The sequence below is a fragment of the Aulonocara stuartgranti genome (assembly GCF_965226115.1).
Source record: "Aulonocara stuartgranti genome assembly, chromosome: 3".
Lineage (NCBI taxonomy): Eukaryota > Metazoa > Chordata > Actinopteri > Cichliformes > Cichlidae > Aulonocara > Aulonocara stuartgranti.
The window spans coordinates 7,666,755-7,686,430 of NC_138941.1; the positions used below are offsets into that span (position 1 = coordinate 7,666,755).

At 42.8% G+C, this 19,676-nt stretch overlaps 3 protein-coding genes across 4 annotated transcripts in view; all 3 read left to right on the plus strand.

Moving 5' to 3' along the window:
- The window catches only part of LOC309702177 (NACHT, LRR and PYD domains-containing protein 3-like), a 330,494-nt gene that overhangs the window by 223,214 nt on the left and 87,604 nt on the right, over positions 1-19,676 (plus strand). The window lies entirely within an intron of this gene.
- LOC309702219 (protein NLRC3-like) overlaps positions 1,535-19,676 on the plus strand; it is a 154,133-nt gene continuing 135,991 nt past the window's right edge. The window contains exon 1 of one of the 2 annotated variants that reach the window (XM_082526741.1): positions 1,535-1,669. The gene's annotated coding sequence lies outside the window, so the exon portion shown is untranslated. The remainder of the gene's footprint in view (positions 1,670-19,676) is intronic. The other variant, XM_082526744.1, reaches the window with a different exon arrangement.
- LOC309697166 (stonustoxin subunit alpha-like) lies at positions 9,919-18,726 on the plus strand (the record flags this gene model as incomplete). The annotated part of the gene is made up of 4 exons (XM_082518859.1): positions 9,919-9,940; positions 16,615-16,708; positions 17,699-17,745; positions 17,894-18,726. 4 exons carry the CDS (start codon positions 9,919-9,921, stop codon positions 18,421-18,423), a joined length of 693 nt encoding a protein of 230 aa, XP_082374985.1. The 3' UTR covers positions 18,424-18,726.

Consider the following 19,676-nt stretch of genomic DNA (forward strand, 5'->3'; position numbering starts at 1 on the left):
GTTACATTAATAGTAATAGTAATACTAATGCAGTATGTCAGTGAAAAAACAACTAAATTCAGTTGAGCTGAAAAGATACCAAACAAAGCAAGAGGAGGAAAAAATAAAATGAAACAATCTGAGGGTGAAATACAAACGTAAACTCAAAGGAGTCACAAATGTCCGGTTGTATTTCAGACCTCAGAGGGTGAATCCAACAAATCGTGAAAAATGAGGTTTACATGTTTGTTCATGACAGTGCAGATTTCTGACATTTTGTGTCATTTAAGCTGTAACAATGTGACTGTTTTCTAACAAAAACAGTGAAACTTAAGTTAGACTTGTGTTTGTAAATGAAGCGCCCCATGTTGTGTAGCTTTCTGGAGTTTATACTTATTGGGCTACATATGTATTTAATATACAGGCTGTACAGTACATAACATCAAAACTCACATGTTTCATGTAACTAAAGTGTGTAATCATGTGGGTACAGACAATAATTAAGTTATAGACTATATTTATATGAAAAACGTGCATACTTACTGCATTTGAATCATTTTAACCACATGTAACCACCTGCATATGTGTTTGGGGGGAAAAGGCTTTGATTTTGCCACCCTAAGAAAATTTCTCTAGAGCCGCCCCTGACCATTTCACAGGATTTGCATTTAAAGATGCAACAAGACTAAAATGGTTAGGGTCAGGAGGTCAAAGGTCAGAGCTCCTGTGGGTCTGAGGGCGGCCTCACGCTGGAGAAGGATGAAGGAGTCTGACCTGAGCCAGTGTTTGACATGAACACATCAGCACTGCTGTCAGTGAGCCTAACGACAGCCGTTAGCATCATTTCAGTGTTTCAGTCATAAAAACACTTCCTGTCACTGTGGTGGTTACAGTGACATCATGCAGTTTGTGCTTTGACCTCCAGAGGGCGACAAATCAGCACAGACAGAGAGCTCCATTCAAACTTTGCTGCCATCAGGAATAATTCTTCAAATATAATCATCAGTGTTTGAGCAGTTATGATATCAGGGACAATCTAGACATGTGTGACAATACTGAACATGTCACATGACACACCTCAAACATCATGTGATCCACTCTCAGTCTGCACTTTCATTCATGACTTCAACAGGTTGAAATGAGCTTTGAAGAAACATTCAGTGAAATAAATCTTTCATGGATTCATGTGAGCAGCAGATGAACTTTGTACCAACAACATCTTCAATAACAGAGTCTGAATGAAGCTCAGGTGTTGATGCTGCTCCCTGATTGGACGCTTGGTTTCAGCTCTGCTCTCAGTCTTTACTGCACAGGTGAAGGTAGAAAGTGTGACTGGATCTATAGACTGGAAACAGAGAAACATGCTGAACATTTGAAGCTTTGCAGCAGAAATGTTCATGTTACAAATACAGCAGAGCTGATCTGGGATCAGTGTGTTCACACCTGCAGCTACAACAAGGTTTCATGTCTCCACACGTCAGCATGTGAACTTTACTCTGACTCAGTCTGAGCAGTCAGACGGCATATTTTTAAAGTTAACACATCAGCACACACAGAGCTGAGCCCCTCCCACCTGTGCTGAGTTTCAGGTGGAGCCCCGCCTCCTTCCAGGAAGCAGCTCACCTGTGTGTCCGTGTTTAGTGTCCAGGTGTGGAGTGGAGCTTGTTGTTGGTGTGTGAAGAAACTGTAAGTTTGCTTTGTTTCCTCCTTTAACAGTTTGTCTTTAGGAACTTTACTGTTTGTTCAGCTCGTGTTTGATTTCTTCACACAACAAACTGTGTGTGTTTGTATTTCCGGTCTCTCCATTAAAGTCAGTGTGTAATGTTTCCTGGCTAACATCAGCTGTGTGCAGCTTAGTTCAGCACAAATCTGCCGCTCCATAGTTCACGGTAACGGACTCACAGCTGGACCAACGAGGCCGAGTGTGTCCGCCACTCTGAGCTACGTTCGTGTTTGTGTACTTGTAGTTTGTACTTTGAGTTCACTCAGAGCCCACAGAGGACGCAGCGTACGTGATGACGTCACAGCCCTTTACCTCCTTTACTGTCACTGTGATTAATATTTACACACGAGACACCTGCAGAGCTCTGACGCTAAGCTAACACTAAGCTAACGCTAAGCTAACGCTAAGCTAGCCAAGAACCCAGAGTGAGGTTAAAGCTGAGTAAACACTGACCCCAGACCAGCACCGTGATAAAGTGAGCTGCTGCTGCTGAACTTGAACAGGTAACAAAGTGATGAGCAGTCAGGCTGCAGGTTTCTACCTGTTCATGTTTCTACAGTAGAATCACTTTGAAGTGTCTTTGTGCTGTTTCATCTTTGATTTGTGTTCATAAACACTCAGAGAAACATCACGTGACCTCATCAGGATCTGTGTTGGTGTGTGGGGCTGTACCTCAGCTTTATGTTGTTACATGCTCATTTGTTCATTTTACACAGTAACATCAAAGTAATGTTATGAGGAGTAATGAAGTAACGTACTCCATTACTTTTAATCAAAGTGTTCTGTGTAATATGTGTAATAATGACTGTTTTGAGTAATGACCAACACTGATCACAACAAAGAGGAAATGCCTCCAACATGCACAAACATTTGAGCCACAACATGCAGTTAATGTGCACAAATGTCTTTGATATGCTGCTCAGTGATGGTGGTGACTGTCAGAGCAGAGCTACTGAGAATCAATAAGTAATATCAATGATGGGATCAGAATCACTAAATTCTTCTCATCCCTGTCAGTATCATACATGTGCTGTATAATGTGATAAATGTAGAGGTGCTGGCTGTTCTCTCACTCTGCTGTTTAGCTGTAAAGGACGCCTCCCTGCCTTTGTCTCATTCATGACCTTTAATAGTCTCTTCTAACATGCAGAGATCTGTATGATCTGTTTCATAGAGTCTAACCAGCCTGTACAGGTAACAACAACAGTCACTGCATCACTGACACACAAACGTCATCTCTGTCAATAACAACATTCATACATGGAATAAAAACACATCAGTGGATCATTGCTGGAGCTGATGTTAGTGCTCCTGGTGCAAAGGCTCTCAGTTTCCTCCTTGAAATAACATCAGTGGTGGGTCAGCGACATGCTTTCTTTCCCTCTCAGGTTTAAATATCTGGGACTCTCCACCGTTTGGTTTTAGAGCTGAAGAAGCTTCTCAGATGAAACGTCTTCCAGAAACTTAAAGACGTCTCTTTTCTCTCCAAGCTCCTTAGATCACATGACCTGGATGACTGAACCTACAGACATATTGACCTGGTTTCATGGTCACATGACAGGTCAGAGGTCAGCGACTGTAACTCAGTTCCTCCTGTTAATGTGAACTCACTGAGTGTTTGTGGTTTACCTCTCAGACTGACTGAAGATGATGATGGAGGAAGAGGAGGACAGAGCAGAGTCTGCAGGGTCCAGCTCTCCGTCTGTGAGGAGTGACTGGTCCAAACATCAACCTCCAGCCTTCAGTGGTGAACCTGGAGCAACGAGGTCAGAGAGCTGAACTCACTGAGTAACAGAAATAATTCTGCACTGACATTATAATCAGTGTTGACTCTGGTTGATTGTCTGACTGTGTTTGTGAGCTGAGAGGAAATGAAAATGAGTTTGTAACAAAAATCAGTTTTGTCCAGTTTTCCTGTAAAAAGCTGAACTCTAATCTAAGAGGATGTTACTGACAGGAAACAGCTGCATTATCTGCAGTCTGTGTGATCACAGCTGCTTCAATCATGTTTGTGTCTGCAGAGGTCAGAGGTCACAGTCTGCAGGGTCCAGCTGTCCGTCTGTGAGGAGTGACCGGTCCAAAGGTCTACCTCCACACTTCAGTGGTGAACCTGGAGCAACGAGGTCAGAGAGCTGTGATGACTCCTTTACATGTTTGTGTTTCCTGGATAAATATGACCTGAAACATCCTCAGATTGTTCCAAAGATTCATTAAAAAGAAAACAATGAAAGAGAAAAGATCCAAATGTTCGACTTGGTCATTTGCTGTTTGAGGACAGTGATGCTCATATCTGTGGGGAAAGTGTGACCTGAGTGGGTTCATGTTTGTCTTTAAAGAACAGAGCTGCTCTGATTCTCTTTGTGTCTGATCTGTTAAACAGTCTGAGAGGTCACACAGAGACCCAGCAGCTAAAGCCTGGATCATACTGGCTGCTGTTACTCCATCAGGACAACACTGAACCACAGTGGTGTGGATGTAGTGGATAAATCCCACCATACTGATGCTCAGAGTTAACCACAGGGAACAAAACCAGATGTTACCTTCAGATTGTGACCTTTGGAGTGGACGATGCAGATTTCAATAGAGAATAAATGTTGTTGTTTTTCAGCTGTGAAGAAAGAATCTAATTTTCTGAACTTAAGAATTTATGATGCTGGAAACAACATGGAGACTATAACACAACATTTCCACTGTGTTCATAGAATGAATGTAAAACTGTCAGACATTCATTAAATATGCAAAATGTCTACAGAAGCATCAGAGGGTCAGACGTGAAGCACTCAGTGATTTTGATCAAATGACTCATCAGTTATTGATCTGTACTACACTGATCTACCACGTTAGTAAAGCTGGTGTTCTGGTGGTGGAGGGAGACCTCGGATCATGTTCTGGTTTTGGAGCAGTGATCTGCTGATGGTTCAGTTTGATGAGCTTCTTCAAAATCATCCCTGACATCACCACTGAAAGGACGTCCATGAAAACAGACTGAAAATTACTGATATGTTCACAATCTGAGAGTTTAAAACTTGACAGACTTGATTCAGATGAAGTTATTTGAGCAGAAACTCCTGGATCTTTATCCTGTGTTGATCTAATCCTTCATGGTTCCTCCACAGAGTGGACCAGCAGAGCTCAGAGGTTCCCAGTGGTCAGTCTGCCCAGCAGCATCAAACACAGCTGGACTCCATATTTATGGTCTGTACATGTACAACAACTACTGTTACATCTGTTCTGTTCACAGTCATCTCCATGCTGCTCTTTGTAGACCAGTGGATCGTCAGTGTGTCCAACATGGATCTGATGTTTGGCTCCATGATTTCAGTCTGATTGGCTCATTCATAAATATTCTGTTCCAGCTGCTGGAGGACAACATCATCACTTTTGTGAAGAACGAGCTGAAGAAGATCCAGAAGTTTCTGAGTCCAGATTACCCAGAATGCTTAGAGAGTCAGAGGAGCAGCAGCAGAGAGGCGTTTGTGAAGATCACAGTGGACTTCCTGAGGAGAATGAAGCAGGAGGAGCTGGCTGACCGTCTGCAGAGCAGTAAGAGGATTTATCTAAAGATTTAAGCTGCTGGATAAATGAACATTTTCCAGAGATGGAAGATGGAGCAACATGTTTTAAAGATTAGTTCTTTTTGGAATTGAGTGTTTATTTTTCTTCTCATTCAGAACTTCAAGCTGCAGTTTGTCACCGTAACCTTAAATCCACCCTGAAGAAGAAGTTCCAGTGTGTGTTTGAGGGCATCGCTAAAGCAGCAAGCCCAACCCTCCTGAATCAGATCTACACAGAGCTCTACATCACAGAGGGAGGGACTGCAGAGGTCAATGATGAACATGAGGTCATACAGATTGAAACAGCATCCAGGAAACCACACAGACCAGAAACAACCATCAGACAAGAAGACATCTTTAAAGCCTCACCTGGAAGAGATGAACCAATCAGAACAGTGCTGACAAAGGGAGTGGCTGGCATTGGGAAAACAGTCTTAACACAGAAATACAGCCTGGACTGGGCTGAAGACAAAGCCAACCAGGACATCCAGTTCATATTTCCATTCACTTTCAGAGAGCTGAATGTGCTGAAAGAGGAAAAGTTCAGCTTGGTGGGACTTGTTCATCACTTCTTTACTGAAACCAAAGAAGCAGGAATCTGCAGCTTTGAAGACTTCCAGGTTGTGTTCATCTTTGATGGTCTGGATGAGTGTCGACTTCCTCTGGACTTCCACAAAACTACAATCCTAACTGACCCTAGAAAGTCCACCTCAGTGGATGTGCTGCTGATAAACCTCATCAGGGGGAAACTGCTTCCCTCTGCTCGCCTCTGGATAACCACACGACCTGCAGCAGCCAATCAGATCCCTCCTGACTGTGTTGGCATGGTGACAGAGGTCAGAGGGTTCACTGACCCACAGAAGGAGGAGTACTTCAGGAAGAGATTCAGAGATGAGGAGCAGGCCAGCAGGATCATCTCCCACATCAAGACATCACGAAGCCTCCACATCATGTGTCACATCCCAGTCTTCTGCTGGATCACTGCTACAGTTCTGGAGGATGTGCTGGAAACCAGAGAGGGAGGGCAGCTGCCCAAGACCCTGACTGAGATGTACATCCACTTCCTGGTGGTTCAGGCCAAAGTGAAGAAGGTCAAGTATGATGGAGGAGCTGAGACAGATCCACACTGGAGTCCAGAGAGCAGGAAGATGATGGAGTCTCTGGGAAAACTGGCTTTTGATCAGCTGCAGAAAGGAAACCTGATCTTCTATGAATCAGACCTGACAGAGTGTGGCATCGATATCAGAGCAGCCTCAGTGTACTCAGGAGTGTTCACACAGATCTTTAAAGAGGAGAGCGGACTGTACCAGGACAAGGTGTTCTGCTTCATCCATCTGAGTGTTCAGGAGTTGCTGGCTGCTCTTCATGTCCATCTGACCTTCATCAACTCTGGACTCAATCTGATGGAACAACAACAAACAACCTCTACATGGTCTAAACTATTTAACAAACTAAAACTTCAATCTCTCCACCAGAGTGCTGTGAACAAGGCCTTGCAGAGTCCAAATGGACACCTGGACTTGTTCCTCCGCTTCCTCCTGGGTCTTTCACTGCAGACCAATCAGACTCTCCTACGAGGTCTGCTGACACAGACAGGAAGTAGCTCACAGACCAATCAGGAAACAGTCCAGTACATCAAGAAGAAGCTCAGTGAGAATCTGTCTGCAGAGAAAAGCATCAATCTGATCCACTGTCTGAATGAACTGAATGATCGTTCTCTAGTGGAGGAGATCCAACAGTCCCTGAGATCAGGAAGTCTCTCCACAGATGAACTGTCTCCTGCTCAGTGGTCAGCTCTGGTCTTCATCTTACTGTCATCAGAAGAAGATCTGGATGTGTTTGACCTGAAGAAATACTCTGCTTCAGAGGAGGCTCTTCTGAGGCTGCTGCCAGTGGTCAAAGCCTCCAACAAAGCTCTGTGAGTAAATCTGTGATCATGTTTATTTTTAAAATGTTGATTAAAAGTGGTCATAGATTTCTTCCATGACAGATCCATGTCCTAAAACCATGAGACAGCGTAGTTGTATAGTAACTTGAATGAACTTTTGATACAGCCTTTAAACATAAAATTTATGAACAGAATCAGTGACAAAGGGCAGCCCTGGTGGAGCCCATCACCCACCGGACTTATTACTATCCAACGTATTGCCGGCTATGCCAACCAAGCTCTTGCAATGGTTGTAAAAGGATCGAATGGCCATAAAATGTTTCTCAGTTTTATTATTTTCAGTCACATCTGTTTTTGATTATTAACTGAATATTTTAAAATTCAGGCTTTTTATGTTATACAAAACATATTTTCTTATGATGTCTTGTATTGATTCTGAAGGAATAGTTTTCATCAGTATCGCAGATACCAGCCTGAATTTTACTTTGTATTGGATCAGAAAGGAAATCAGTGGCATCACACATCACTTACAGCAACTTCAGTACCACTCCATTTTAATAAACTGGGGGGAGGTGCACCAAGATTCAGTATGAGATAAAGAATTATTTTTAACTGTAAGGTTGGAGAAATCTGTTGTTGGAAATTGGAAGAACAGGTCATCTTAAAAATCACTGCATTGTAGTTTTATTCAGGCCCCTTCAATCTGTGATCGCTGTTGCTTTGCATTGTAAATGCTACTATTACAAAAGTCACAAATATTAGTGTATGTGTGTGTTGTTGGGTAATAAACCAAAAGAACAGAATCTACCAGCACCTCACTGATTTCTGCTTAAAAACAATAAAAAAGCAATAAAGCTCTGATTTGTTTGGTTGATCTTGTCTCCCTTCCACCTTGATTTCAGACTGAGTGGCTGTAACCTGTCAGACAGAAGCTGTGAAGCTCTGTCCTCAGTCCTGAGCTCCCAGTCCTCCCATCTGACAGAGCTGGACCTGGGTAACAACAACCTGCAGGATTCAGGACTGAAGCTTCTGTCTGCTGGGATGAAGAGTCAATACTGCAAACTGGAAACGCTGAGGTCAGATCAAGCAATATCGATTTTTTTTTCATCAATTAACATCATTTAATCAATTTCATTTGGAAAAAATTAACAGTGTTTATGTTTTGTTTTTTTAATGAATCCATGCAAGTCACAGTAAACTGCCACATTTGTCTTTTGTAACATGAGGCAATAAGGATTCCAGCATGTCCTGAAACAGTGTTGAAATATTGTAAATGTAGTAGCTCCTCATGGCACCATGAATATACTTTAACACAAGTGTTTCATGTCTTCTTGTCATCCTTTCTTCAGACTGAGTGGCTGTAACCTGTCAGACAGAAGCTGTGAAGCTCTGTCCTCAGTCCTGAGCTCCCAGTCCTCCCGTCTGACAGAGCTGGATCTGGGTAACAACAACCTGCAGGATTCAGGACTGAAGCTTCTATTTTCTGCAGTGGAGAGTCCAAAGTGTACAATTCTCAGGTCAGGATTCAGTCTTTTCTGATGATGATTTAAAACCTGAGTCAGGTCGATAAATGGCTTACTCATTTACAACAGACATGATTTGTCAAATCACCTTATATCTAACCCAAAGGTCCTGTGTTTTACTACTTTGATTTTTTAGTAAAACACAGGACCTCTTAATATTTATCTAAGAGACCATATATAATTTTTTTCCCTGGATCATGTGTGTACCCTCCTGGTTGGAGCTCCAGCAGCCTGTATCAGTGAATGGGACTTTAAATGAAATTGCTGCCCCTGTCAGGAAGAGGTCTGAGTGACACACAAAACAGAAAATATGAGCACTGCATGTGTCTGAGGCTACTCAGATACAGACCTGAATGAGACACTAACTTTGTCTCTGAGAGATAACTTTTATTATTAAATACACTTCATTTCTCATCTGTGTAGAGAATGTAGAGTTTGACATGCTAATATTACAAAATGAAAAATCACACTGAGTCACAAAGAAATTGTTTTGGAGTATTTATGGTTCAGCTGATGAAATTGTTCAAACAAACCAGTAATTTACACCGAAACAGCACAAGTGAAACTTTTTCGAGGGACTTACACTAAGCTTGTCCTGGTACACCTGTAGAGCCCAGCTTCTATGGACCATGAGCTTAAGTTCTGTGCTGCTCTGATTTATTGCCTGTGCTGTCTTTCAGTTCAGCTTTGTCGAGTCTCTGGTAGGATTTCTTTTACATGACCTGTGTAAAAACAAAACAGGAAACACATTAAGCTGAAGTAAGATGCACAATTTGAAAAATGGGGCACAAAAAATGTTGCTGCTTTCTGGAAAGTGCGTCTAAGAAGACCCAATGGAGAAAGTGAAGAGAAAAATCAAAGATTAAGAAGAAGAAAATGGCAGAGGCAGTTTCTCTTGGACTGCCTGCAGATGGGGTGAGACTCTAGAAACAGGGATGATTGGAGAAAATGCAAAGAGGCCATAGGATAAACCAGGAGATGAATACTCTGGTGTTCTGGGGATAGTGGGAGTGAGAGGGAGAGATGCCAGTAAATGATTTCAAGGATAAATTTGAGAGAATCAGAGCTAAGAAACCAAAGCAAGTGGGGAACTACAAACATATGGACAGACTCATAATTAGGCCAAAGACACATTAAAGCAATTATTACAGGTTTAGAAACAGGGATGGATATGAAGGAGCTTAGCATGAATTTGCATTGAGGAAAGAATAGCAACGAGCATCAGAGGAAACAGTTAGGAAAACTAAAAGGATGTACTGGCAGGAATACTGCAGTACTTTAGGAAGAACTACCGTATTTCCCAGACTACAGAGCGCACCTGAATATTAGCCGCACAAGCTAAAATCAGGGGAAAATCCTGTTTTGTACATACATTAGCCGCACCTGACTAAAAGCCGCAGGTGTTTCAATGTTGACTTATCATATGTAAGAGAATATGCACAAAGCGAATTGTCAGGAAAGAGATGGCTGTTTGGAGACACACCCCTTTTATTAATATTTTGAAAAACAAGTTATGGTACATATTTGCATAACTTTTTAGGTATATGTACAAGTAGCGGTAATTACAAGTACAAAACATGTACTGTGCTTCATAAATGAGTAACAAATGTAGTACATAACAATAACCTACAGCACACCAGAACAATTGATTCGGACTACCTTTTAGGCTCAGGTGCAGTGACACGGCTTTAACAAGAAGAAAAGTCAGTCATTCACCACCATCTTCCTGCGCACTAAAACCACCAAAGTCCTCTCCTCCAGTGTCGGAAACAAACAGGCTCAGGATGGCTTCGTCATCCACTCTCAGCTTCTTTCTTTCGTTGTCACTTTCAAAACCAAAGAAATCCTCGTTGTCAGTGTCAGAGTCGAACACCCTCAGAAGGGCCGTGGCGGTGTCCTCCTCTCCATCATGCAGCATTCAGCCCTTCGAAATCTGTTGGTGATCGTGGATGTTTTCACACTTTTCCACGCTGTCAGAATCCAATGGTGGAGTTGGGCATAACTTGCTTTTTGCAAGTTTATCGCCGCTCATCATCCAGGCCTCCAGCTGAACGGGTAGCGCTACTTTGAAGTTTGTTTTTCGCGCTACCTCGTACTGCACTACGTTGCCTGACGGATGGACATGTGACCAACATACCACTCTTGAACCCCGATCCTTCCGCCAGGCAACGTAGTGCCGTACAACAGCGGAACAAACAAAACAAATCCGCTCATGGACAATCCATAGAAAAGCCGCACCTGACTAAAAGCCGCAGGGCTCAAAGCTTGTGCAAAAAGTAGCGGCTTATAGCCCGACAATTACGGTACACCAGTTCAGAATGTGTGGAGTACAGTTAAGAACATGAATGCAGACAGGAAACAACAGCAGCTGTTGTAAAGTAAATTCAAACTCCTTCATTAAATGCAGCTGGTTGAGTTGAAAACAATGGAGAATGATTGTGTTACGTTGTTTATTCTCTATAGAAATGGAGCAGGAGTGCATGCAGAGCTGGACGTGGGCTGTATATACATGCGTGTATCTGTTTTGTCTGTGAGCAGAGAAAACAAAGCGCTGGAAATGTCATATTGAAATGTTAAATCAGGAAAATCCTGGAGAAGAGGATAGTTCTAATGTTCAGTTTGTAATGTTGAATTCAACACAGCTCTTAAATGCATAAAAATGACTTCACCTGACGTCAGACTGAACAATCGGATTAGCTACTGATATTGATTTAACCCGTTTAGACCTACCATAGAACCAAGTCCGCCAGAGCTTATATTATATTTTTACATGCTGTAGAGCCATTTTTGGGAGCATTTCAAGTTGCTATACATCAATACAACCATTACAGCCTAAATTTTAATAATATGTATGTATTAAGTGCATAGTAATTACATAAATTGCAAAAAAGTGCAATAAACTACAAAAAAATTGAAAATCGTTTTTGTTTTTTTAACATATATTTCTAGTTAGAGAAATTTAAGAGGCTTATCCCTCAAAACTGTAAATACAAAAAAGTTGCACAAAATAGTTTCCCACCTCAGGAAATTTATTTTGAGTGCCTTCATAGTTTTATTTTTGAAATACACCAATTTTTATATACTGCAGGAAAAACGAAAATAAATATTATACTGCAAATTTGCAAAATAACAGCATATGCATCAAAATAAACTATTTCCAGCAGAGCAATATGAGTCCTAAGCATATGTGGAAGGAAACTGTAACCTAGGACAAGCTGATGGCATAAGATGTAAATACAACTCCTCAGGTTTCATATGCAAAAAAAATTATTGCGCTAGCTCACGTGATTACAGTGCTACCGGGATTTAAAAATAGTTGCGCAAAACGGAGTGTGCCCACTCTGACCAGTTTTAAAGGGTTAAAGCAAGAAAATATGGTATTAGCATTAGATGCCAATTCCTATTAACCTTAAATTAGCATTACCTGCTAATGGCAGTCTACTTAGCATTAACTCCTCACTAATGTAATGCTAATTCACATCAAATTATCTTTAGCTTTAGCATTAGCTGCTAGCTTCAGCCTACCTAGCACTAGCTGCTCACATTGTTAAAAGGGAAGAGAAAATGATATTAGCATTAGCTTGTAATAATTATTCACCCCTAATTAGAATTAGCCACTAATGGCAGCATACTTAGCATTAACTCCTCACATCGTTATAATGCAAATGATGCTAACTTGCATTAAATTAGACTGCTGTTATTAGCTAATGCTATTTAGCAGTAGCTGCTCACATTGCTATAAAGCAAAGGAAAACGATATGAGCATTAGGTTCTAATGCGTATTTGCCTTAAATTAGACGTAGGTGGGCAGCACGGTGGCACGATGGTTAGCACTGTTGCTGCACAGCAAGAAGGTCCTGAGTTCAATTCCACCATCAGGCCGGGGTCTTTCTGTGTGGAGTTTGCATGTTCTCCCCGTGTTTGCGTGGGTTCCCTCCGGGTACTCCGGCTTCCTCCCACCGTCCAAAGACATGCAGCTTGTGGGGATAGGTTAATTGGATAATCCAAATTGCCACTAGGTGTGAATGTGCGAGTGAATGTGAGTGTGAATGGTTGTCTGTCCCTGTGTGTTAGCCCTGCGACAGACTGGCGACCTGTCCAGGGTGTACCCCGCCTTTCGCCCTATGACAGCTGGGATAGGCTCCAGCGCCCCCCGCGACCCTGAAAAGGATAAGCGGAAGCGAATGGATGGATGGATGGATAGACGTAGGTGCTAATGGCGGCCTACTTAGCATTAGCAGCTCAGATGTTGTAATGCTAGGGAAAAGAGTGTTAGCATTAGCCGTTCACAATGTTATAAAGTTAAGGGAAATAGTGTTAGCATTAGCTACTCACATTGTTAAAAAGTGTTAGCATTAGTGCATAATGCTAATTCACATCAAATTAGCATTAGTTAATAACGGCAGCCTATTTAGCATTAGCAGATAATGTTGACCTTGGCCCACTGGAAAAGTTCAGAACTAAAGATTTAGGAGTGTTTCTCGATAGCTCTTTCTCGTTTGAGAAACAAATGAATTCTGTTATTAAAACCAGCTGTAAGGTTTATATTGTTGACTGTCATTTATGCTTAGAAATATTTACTCATATATGCTTAGAGTTGTATAATCGATTGCATAATGATAGAGGTTTGATCCTGAGTAGTCTGTAAAGACTCTGTGTGCCTTCCAGAGTGCTCTGGCATGCACACACCACTTGGGGCCATGAGAGAGGTCGTACCCTCTCTTACTGATTTATGGTGTAGGACAGGGGTCTCAAACTCAATTTAGCTGGGGGCCGCTGCAGGCAGAGTCTGGGTGAGGCTGGGCCACATTAGGTTTTCCACAAGAAAGGCATGGTTAAAAAAATTCCAATCCTCTCAAATCTCTTTATTTTTATTTTTTAACACAAAATATTAAAATTAAATAAACAAATTAAGAATTAATAAGAAAATCAATCAATCTGTAATACATAAATAAAATAATAATAAGATATTTTTAGTCAGTGAACTTGTGTGTATCTTTCAGTCTTCTATATCTGCTGTATTTAGATTGAAATGTCTGTATTAACAGTTCTATAACCTTCTTCTGAACATGAATGGAACACTGTAGAAAATGAACTGTTCTTCTGAACATGGCTTCTCTTGCCTACTCCTTGCTGCTAGAGACCTGGCAGCGTTTCCTCTCGCATAGCCGAGCCAGATTTGGCCTGAGGGAGGAAGCAGTTGCGACCCTCGGTATGTCTTGAAGATGATCATCCGTAAGTCTGGACCTGTACTTGGACTTATTGAAGTTCAAAGTGGAGAAGAGCTTTTGGCACAAGTATGTGCTACCAAAAAGGCACATGGTCCACTTGAACATTCGGGAAAGCCGAGGGAAACTAGGGCTCAATCCTCTCAAAGATTGTCCAAGCTTGTCTGCTTTTCCACTCACCTCCCTGAACGTTGCTTTGAGTTCAGAGTTGCACTGCAGCTCAAAGAGCTGCATTTGAAGCACAGAAGGGGCATCTTGCACATCAAAGGAGAAGGGGTCCGCAAAAATGTGAAAGGTGGCTCTGTGTGTCTTGAAGTCAGCAAATCTGTGATCAAATTCCTCCTGTAGCCTCAAAATGACATCAACATACTCGTCAGCACTGAATGGTGTGCCTGCATCCACGAGTGCCTTGCATGCTGGGAAATGGCAAAGGTTTGTCTGAGAGAGCTGAGCTTTCCAGAGCGCCAGTTTTGTGGAGAATGCTCTCACGTTGTCATAGGCAGCACTGACAAGTTGCCCCTGGCCTTGTAACGTCTTGTTCAGTACATTAAGCTCATGTGTCATATCAACAAGAAAAGCTGAGTCCATGAGCCATTTGGGATCAGTTAGCACAGGAACACTAACTCCATCCTTCTCCATGAAGGCTTCACTTCTGCTCTCAACTCAAAAAGTCTCTTTAATACATTTCCCCTGCTGAGCCAACGTACCTCAGTGAAGTCGAGCACATCCCCATATTCTGACTCCATTTCCTCTAAAAAAGCTCAGAACCTTCGGTGCTTTAAGCCCCTGGATCTGATTTGGTTGATGCATTTCACAACAATAGACATCACATTGTCAAACTTCAGGCATTTGCTGCAAAGGACCTGCTGATGGATGATGCAGTGCAGAGCAATGGCCTCCTCCACGCCTTCCTCTTCCAGTTTGTTTTGTGCCACCAGTCCATGTTTCCTCCCTGTCATTGATGGCGCTCCATCTGTTGTTATTCCAACAAACCTCTTCCATGGCAAACCAACATTCTCAATGGCATCACACAGCTTGTAAATATCTGCTGAGCGGTGGTCTGGCCATGCATTGGAATTACTGTGAGCAGCTCCTCCATCACTTCAAAACTGTCATCAACACCACGGACATACATTGGGAGCTGGGCAGTGTCGGTGATGTCTGTGGTCTCATCAAGAGCGACTGAGTATACACTGAAACATTTGGCTTTCTCACACAGTTGGTCAGAAATGTCACTTGACAGGTCAGAAATGCGATCTGCTGCGGTGTTGGCAGAAAGGCTGATGTTGCTAAACTGACCTTTCTTTCCCGGACAGACTATATTTGCAGCCTGCAATATGCACTTTTAGACAAATGCACCTTCTGTGAATGGCTTCCCTGCTTTAGCAATCATCTCACTAACCACGTGGCTCCGACTGCTGCATTATTCTCTTTGGTTGCTTTCTTGGAGAAATCTTGCTGCCTCAGTAGATCTGTTTTAAGACTGGCAACCCGGTTCGCTCTCTCGTCTCCCTGGTATTTTTGCATCCAGCTCAGCATGTCTAGTTGTGTAATGACGTTTCAAATTGTATTCCTTGTGCAGCGCAACTTTCTCTGTGCAAATAAGACAGGTCGGGGTGCCCCTGTGCTCAACAAAGAAATATTGCATTTCCCACTTTTCCTGAAATTGTCGGTGCTCATTACCAACCTTTCTCTTCACCGCAGGCTTTGAAAAAAGACATGTTTGGGGCTATGTGACATTTATAATTCTACTTGGTGTCACTGTCGCATTGAAGTTTCAATCAAGCGTTTAGCCGACGGACGGGGAACGTCTCAACGCGTAGAGAACGTCATTTCTGCTTCTTTTTCTTGCAACCGTAGCACGGCGATCGGCAGATAAAAAGCCGGTAGCAGTCTCCTTTGTTTTTACGCTCGATGTTCATGTCTTTCATGACGACACGAACACCGTGGCGTTTGCAGATGGTAGAAAGTGCAGGGATAGCGAGCGCAAAAAAGGCGACTGCTCACGGCGCCGGGCTGTTGTTACAGGAGAAAGAAGCGGAAATGACACCGTGACATATAACAAATAACATCAGCTGTTTCTGATGTTAGTTGTTTTGACTGCTTTTACATTATATTGAAATATATGTAATGTTCATGTTTGCTGCAATGCAAACGCAGTGATGCAAATAAAAACATGGAGCCACAAATTACGGTGCGACCCTATAATTAGTCCGGGTTACCGGGGACTGTTGTTGCCGATGAACAGGTGTCGCTATGTGACTGCAGACTAAATTGGGCTGCATTGAGTTCATGACTTTTCTTTTATCCCGCCGCCTACGCATCACTGTGAGAGTTAATATGAGATCTCTCTCTGTGGAAAAATAACTTTAAATCCCACTGACGTGTGTATAAATCTATATACGTATAATGTCCCGCTGGGCAGCAACTTAAAAAAACAACTTTTTTTGAAGTGTTGTGAACGCAGCGCGCTGGGGCGAATGTCGGCGTTTGCCCAATAGAAAGGAGTAAGCCAGCCAGGCACAGGAAAGAAAGAAACACTCCAGGGCAACGCTGCTGGAACTTTGACTCATTGAGAAATGTTTCCCTGCTTGCATCAAGCCCGGCTGGTGTCCCCTGAGATCCATATCCCACCCTGATTGGTGGGTTAATTCAGCTCCGCCCACAACACTGTAAAGTGTCATACATTATCAAACTAACATTACATTTTCATATTAAGGTGGGGCCAAAAACTATCGTCCTGCGGGCCGCAATTGGCCCGCGGGCCGCGAGTTTGAGACCCCTGGTGTAGGAGGACACCTACTCTGTGTCTGGTTAAGTATAAGAGCCCTTTGTTAGGGGGACCGCTGGACTCTTAGCACCAGCTTTGGGGTCACAGGGTCACATCTGGAACACACACACAGACACGCACACACACAGACGCACACACACGCACAGACACAGACACACACACACACACAGACACACACACACACAGACACACAGACACACACACACACACACACACACAGACACACAGACAACCACACACACTCTCACACACACACACACACACACACACACACACACACTATGCACAGACTGGTACTCTTTGTTCATACCTGTGTAAGACGTCATAATGAACTTGTGCATATTCATGTAAGCTCAATAAAGAGCAGTGTTACGAGGGAGCAGACGAGAGCGACTGAGGTCAAGTGAAGGAACGGCGCTGTCACAGTTCTCTCCCTCATCAATTGTCTGGTTCCAGCGGTGGGTCTGTGCTAGACGACCCATCACCAGCTTTTTCCACTGGTTACCAGTACGTGGTAGAATCCACTTCCAGATCTGGTTGTCTTTAAATCTGTGAATGGATTGGCTCCATCTTATCTCTCTTTAACAAAAGAATCCAAGTGGAGCCCTCAGGTCTGCAGATAAGCAGCTTCTGACCAGAACTAGACGTAAAAACAGAGGTGAGCTTTATCGATGGCTGCAGCCAAACTCTGGAACAGTCGCCCTTCACATCAGGTCGTCACCAACACTGGACATTTTTAAAAGCCGGTTGGAAACACATTTGTACTCTGTAGCTTTCAATCCTGACCAGTCTTTATAGTCATTACTGTGTATGTTTCCTATTTTCTCTCTACTCTGTGCAGCACTTTGGCTCAAGCTGTTTTTAAATGTGCTGATAAATAAATGTAGATTTCTTTGAATAAAACAGTGGAGCCGAGCTTTGAGCTCAGTGTGTAACAGTGTGTGTGTGAGAGCCATGTAATGTCCATGTGTGCATGCTGACTGTGCTGCTCTGACCCCCCTCCTCCTTTCAGGGTGGAGCCTGCTGGAGTCCGATGGTTGAGACCAGGTCTGAGGAAGTGTAAGTGTGTTTTTAATGGGATTCATGAAAACAAAGCAGCACACATTCAACCATCTTCATCATGTCAGGAGTCATCATCAAAGTGTCAATCAATGAACAGATGATGGATCAATAACTGCAGCTGGATTGTGTTTGTTCTCTCCATCAGATTCCTGTCAACTCACAATCGACACAAACACAGTGAACACAGAGCTCCAACTGTCTGACAACAACAGGAAGGTGACACATGTGTGGGAGGTTCAGTCATATCCTGATCATCCAGACAGATTTGATGTTTATCATCAGCTGCTGTGTAGAAATGGTCTGACTGGTCGCTGTTACTGGGAGGTCGAGTGGAGAGGAAACGTTTTTATATCAGTGAGTTACAGAAGCATCAGAAGGAAAGGAGGCAGTGATGACTGTGTGTTTGGAATCAATGATCAGTCCTGGAGTCTGAGCTGCTCTGATGCTCTTGGTTATTCTGTCTGGCACAATAACAGATCAACATCCATCTCCTCCTCCTCCTCCTCTGTCTCTAACAGAGCAGCAGTGTATGTGGACTGTCCTGCTGGCACTCTGTCCTTCTACAGAGTCTCCTCTGACACTCTGATCCACCTCCACACCTTCAACACCACATTCACTCAAACTCTTTATCCTGGGTTTACAGTCGGTCCTGGTTCCTCAGTGTCCCTGTGCTGAGTGGAGTGTAAAGAGTGTCTCCTGTTACAGAAACACTCTGACTGTTGAACAGATAGTTCAGTCTGTACATGTCTGTCTCTTTCACTCACAAACACGTTTTCAGATTCATGGATTCAATCAGTTGATGTTTGAAACTCTTCTAAATGATTCCTTGTAAACTTCTTCAGTCACAAACAAACAGGAAGTGATGTCACATGTGTTCCTGTCCACACAGCAGAATGAGTCTATTGCTGACAGTGATGTACAAACAGAGTGAGCATTTCTGAGGCCCAAAATAAACTGAGTAGTTCACTGAATGAACAATGGACTGTGAGCTCAGTTCCTTCATCATTAGTATGGATTATATATGTATATGTATTATATTAGTATCATATATATCAGGTGCTGCTGCTTTCAGTCATTGTGCAAATGTGCTGTTTGTAAGCTTGTAAAGCTGCAGTCAGCTGAGACTGAAGAAGTCACCTGATCAGTGAGCAAACGTTTCTGAAAACGTCCAGATGAACAGAATCAACCTTTTGGGATCAGCCAGCAATGCAGCATCATTGTTGTTCAGCTTCAGAGGTTTGCAGGAATGAACTGATGACCAGAAACAGCTGCAAAGTCCAAGAAAATACCAGCTGGAGTTCAGCTGCATTTGAAGAAGTCAAAGAAAAGTAAGGATGGCAAAGGGCGACGTTTTCTTCCAAAGAGCTGCAAACATGGTCGACGCCTCATTAGAAGAATCATCTGGACATTTGTGAGGAACTCTAACCAAGAAAGCAACGTCACACAGATCCAACAGACAGTTTCCATGACTGCAAGTGTTGAGTGGAAAAATGCTACATTGCATTATTGCATCCTCTCACCACAGGAGGCGCTGTTGGCACCACTGATTGCTGATCAGCTGTTCTCTGATGATCTGATTGATACTGTGAATAACGGGACTCACTGAACTCTGTGACACAGTGAAGATTACAGAGTTTAACTTCACCCTTTAAGACTGACCACAGAACCAAGTCCGCCAGAGCTTTTGTTATATTTTTACATGCTGTGGAGCCATTTGTGGGAGCATTTCAAGTTGCTATACATCAATACAACTGTTATAGCCCTAATTTTAATAATATGTGTGCATTAAGTCCATAGTAACTACATAAATTGCAAAAAAAACCTCTGCTCATCCATCTCTGTGTGTATCAGGATACATTTGGTTCATAATACACAGAAAAATCAGAGTTATTACCTGTAATAAATGTGAAAGATTCCTGCAGTGATAA